At 36.8% G+C, this 2,032-nt stretch overlaps 1 protein-coding gene across 1 annotated transcript in view; it reads left to right on the top strand.

The window, feature by feature from the left end:
* The first annotated feature begins 1,560 nt into the window (after window positions 1–1,560).
* LOC107099005 (olfactory receptor 1496-like) overlaps window positions 1,561–2,032 on the top strand; it is a 9,782-nt gene continuing 9,310 nt past the window's right edge. Inside the window, exon 1 of the mRNA XM_015396930.1 lies at window positions 1,561–2,028. Within this exon, the coding sequence (XP_015252416.1) occupies window positions 1,561–2,028 (468 nt within the window). The remainder of the gene's footprint in view (window positions 2,029–2,032) is intronic.

Below are 2,032 nucleotides of genomic sequence, written 5' to 3'. Positions count from 1 at the left end.
TATATATATATATATATATATATATATATATATATATATATATGCTTTGGAAATGTTAAGTGATGCTGACTAAGGTGTTTATTATAACTGGAGCATAGGCCACATAGGAGGATTCACCCTGGTGATGATATAAAACTTTAATTAAGTAAGATTTAAAAGTACTTCATAAAAAGGCTACTGAAGTACTGAGTAACGGATCTATTGACTATCAGTGATCATTAGAACTGATTTTATATATATTTTTTTGAGTTTTAAAACTTGAAAATCAATAGTTACAGTTTGTAGAATAGGTTAAATTACGGTCAATAGTTTTATGTATTTTTAGTCAACCTCCTAATGAAACGGTAGGCTCAGCACCAATTAAAAGAAGTATTCTGATTTCAACAAGGAGAAAGAAGAAATGCACTCTATGCACTCTTCGTTGCATGTGCAAGATTTCATTTAAACCAGGCCCAGATTGTGCTCGATCACCTCTTTTGCCCCCTAAAGGTTTAAAGGCCATATCTTTCAAATCCCATCATTTAACAATGGTAAATTGGAATATAGGCGCCTTCCGCCACCTCATTTGGGCCAGAGACTGAACTCCAACTCACATTTTACCCTCTTTAAACTATGAGTTTATAATCATGACGAAATCCATCCCAGCTATTAATGCTCAGCAGTTAAACACTTTTGTGGATGCTATAGAATATAGTCTAACACAGACCAGAAGGGGACCAGCACATGGTGTAGCAGTCAAGATCCATGAACAGCACAAACAGCATGGTGAGGTCCAACCCCACCCGAAGACAACCTTATCTTTATAGTAAAAATGCTGAGCAGCTTTTTTTCGGCTGAACATGGGATAATTCTTAACCACAGTCCAGTTACACCTTATTAATGCAGCATCCCAAAAAGCGTAGGCTCGGCCTTGGAACTTCTGAGTGAAACATTACGATGGTTGGTCGGGGCTGCTTTCCGCGATGGGGAGATATGTTTGTAGGTTCTTATGCCAGTCTCCGGGAGTGGTGAGTTCTATACATGGTGGCCTGTTGTCCCTGTTGGTGTGATGAGGGTCAAAAGCGCTGCATGTGGTAATCATATATTTCACTTTTCTTTTAGTTAACTAATATTGTTTTTTTTTTTTAAAAAGGCCTAGTGCCAATGCAACTGTCTAATTGGAAGTAAAGAAGGTGGATTCCTAAATATTACCTCACACAATAAGACCATGTAAGCACCCCCCCCCCACCTCACCCCCACCCAACTGCTTCTAAATATTAATCAACACTGATAGCTCAGGTAAATGTAAGAAAGATAGCCCAATGCCATCAGATCTACATCTAGAAGAAGCTATGTTTTATTCAAAGAATGGCTTTAATGTTTTTAAATTTTTGCATATTAATTTCTATTATTATATAATATGGGTTTAATAGTCTAAAATACTGTCTACTAATATCTTCTACATTTGTTAATATTTCCATTTATTTCATTCAAGTGTACTTTTGATAAAGAAGTGCTTTTTAACATAATTTCAGCAGCAAACGACCAGTTTTGTAAACCATTTATTTATTTTTCAGCTAGATGGAAAACAACACCTTCAACAGCCCCATACTCCAGCTGGAGGGCTTAAAAATTCAAGAGGATTCTGTTCATCTTGTCTTTTTCCTCTTTCTGTTTTCCTACATAGTTTTTATGATTATGAATTTGGGAATTTTAGCAATAATTTTTATGGAAAAGAACCTTCATCAGCCGATGTATGTGCTGTTTTGTAACCTGACCATCAGTGATATCATTGGAAGTACTCATATTTTACCCCGTTTGCTCTCAGACATCTTACTGCCTCCTGCTGAACGTCTAATCGGTTATTATGAATGTGTGGTTCAGGCTTTTATCACACATATGTTTGGCACTACTTCACACACTGTACTGATGGTAATGGCCTTTGACAGGTATGTGGCCATCTGTCATCCTCTGCACTATAGCACAATAATGACCAGGAAAATAATTGTTCAGTTGATAGTGTTCTCATGGGGAGCACCATTTGTTCTGGTGG

The sequence above is a fragment of the Cyprinodon variegatus genome, unplaced genomic scaffold (genome assembly GCF_000732505.1).
Source record: "Cyprinodon variegatus isolate N-32 unplaced genomic scaffold, C_variegatus-1.0 Scaffold830, whole genome shotgun sequence".
Classification (NCBI taxonomy): Eukaryota; Metazoa; Chordata; class Actinopteri; order Cyprinodontiformes; family Cyprinodontidae; genus Cyprinodon; species Cyprinodon variegatus.
The sequence above is the reverse complement of the archived record's forward strand: the minus strand, read 5'-3'. Positions and strand labels throughout refer to the sequence as shown.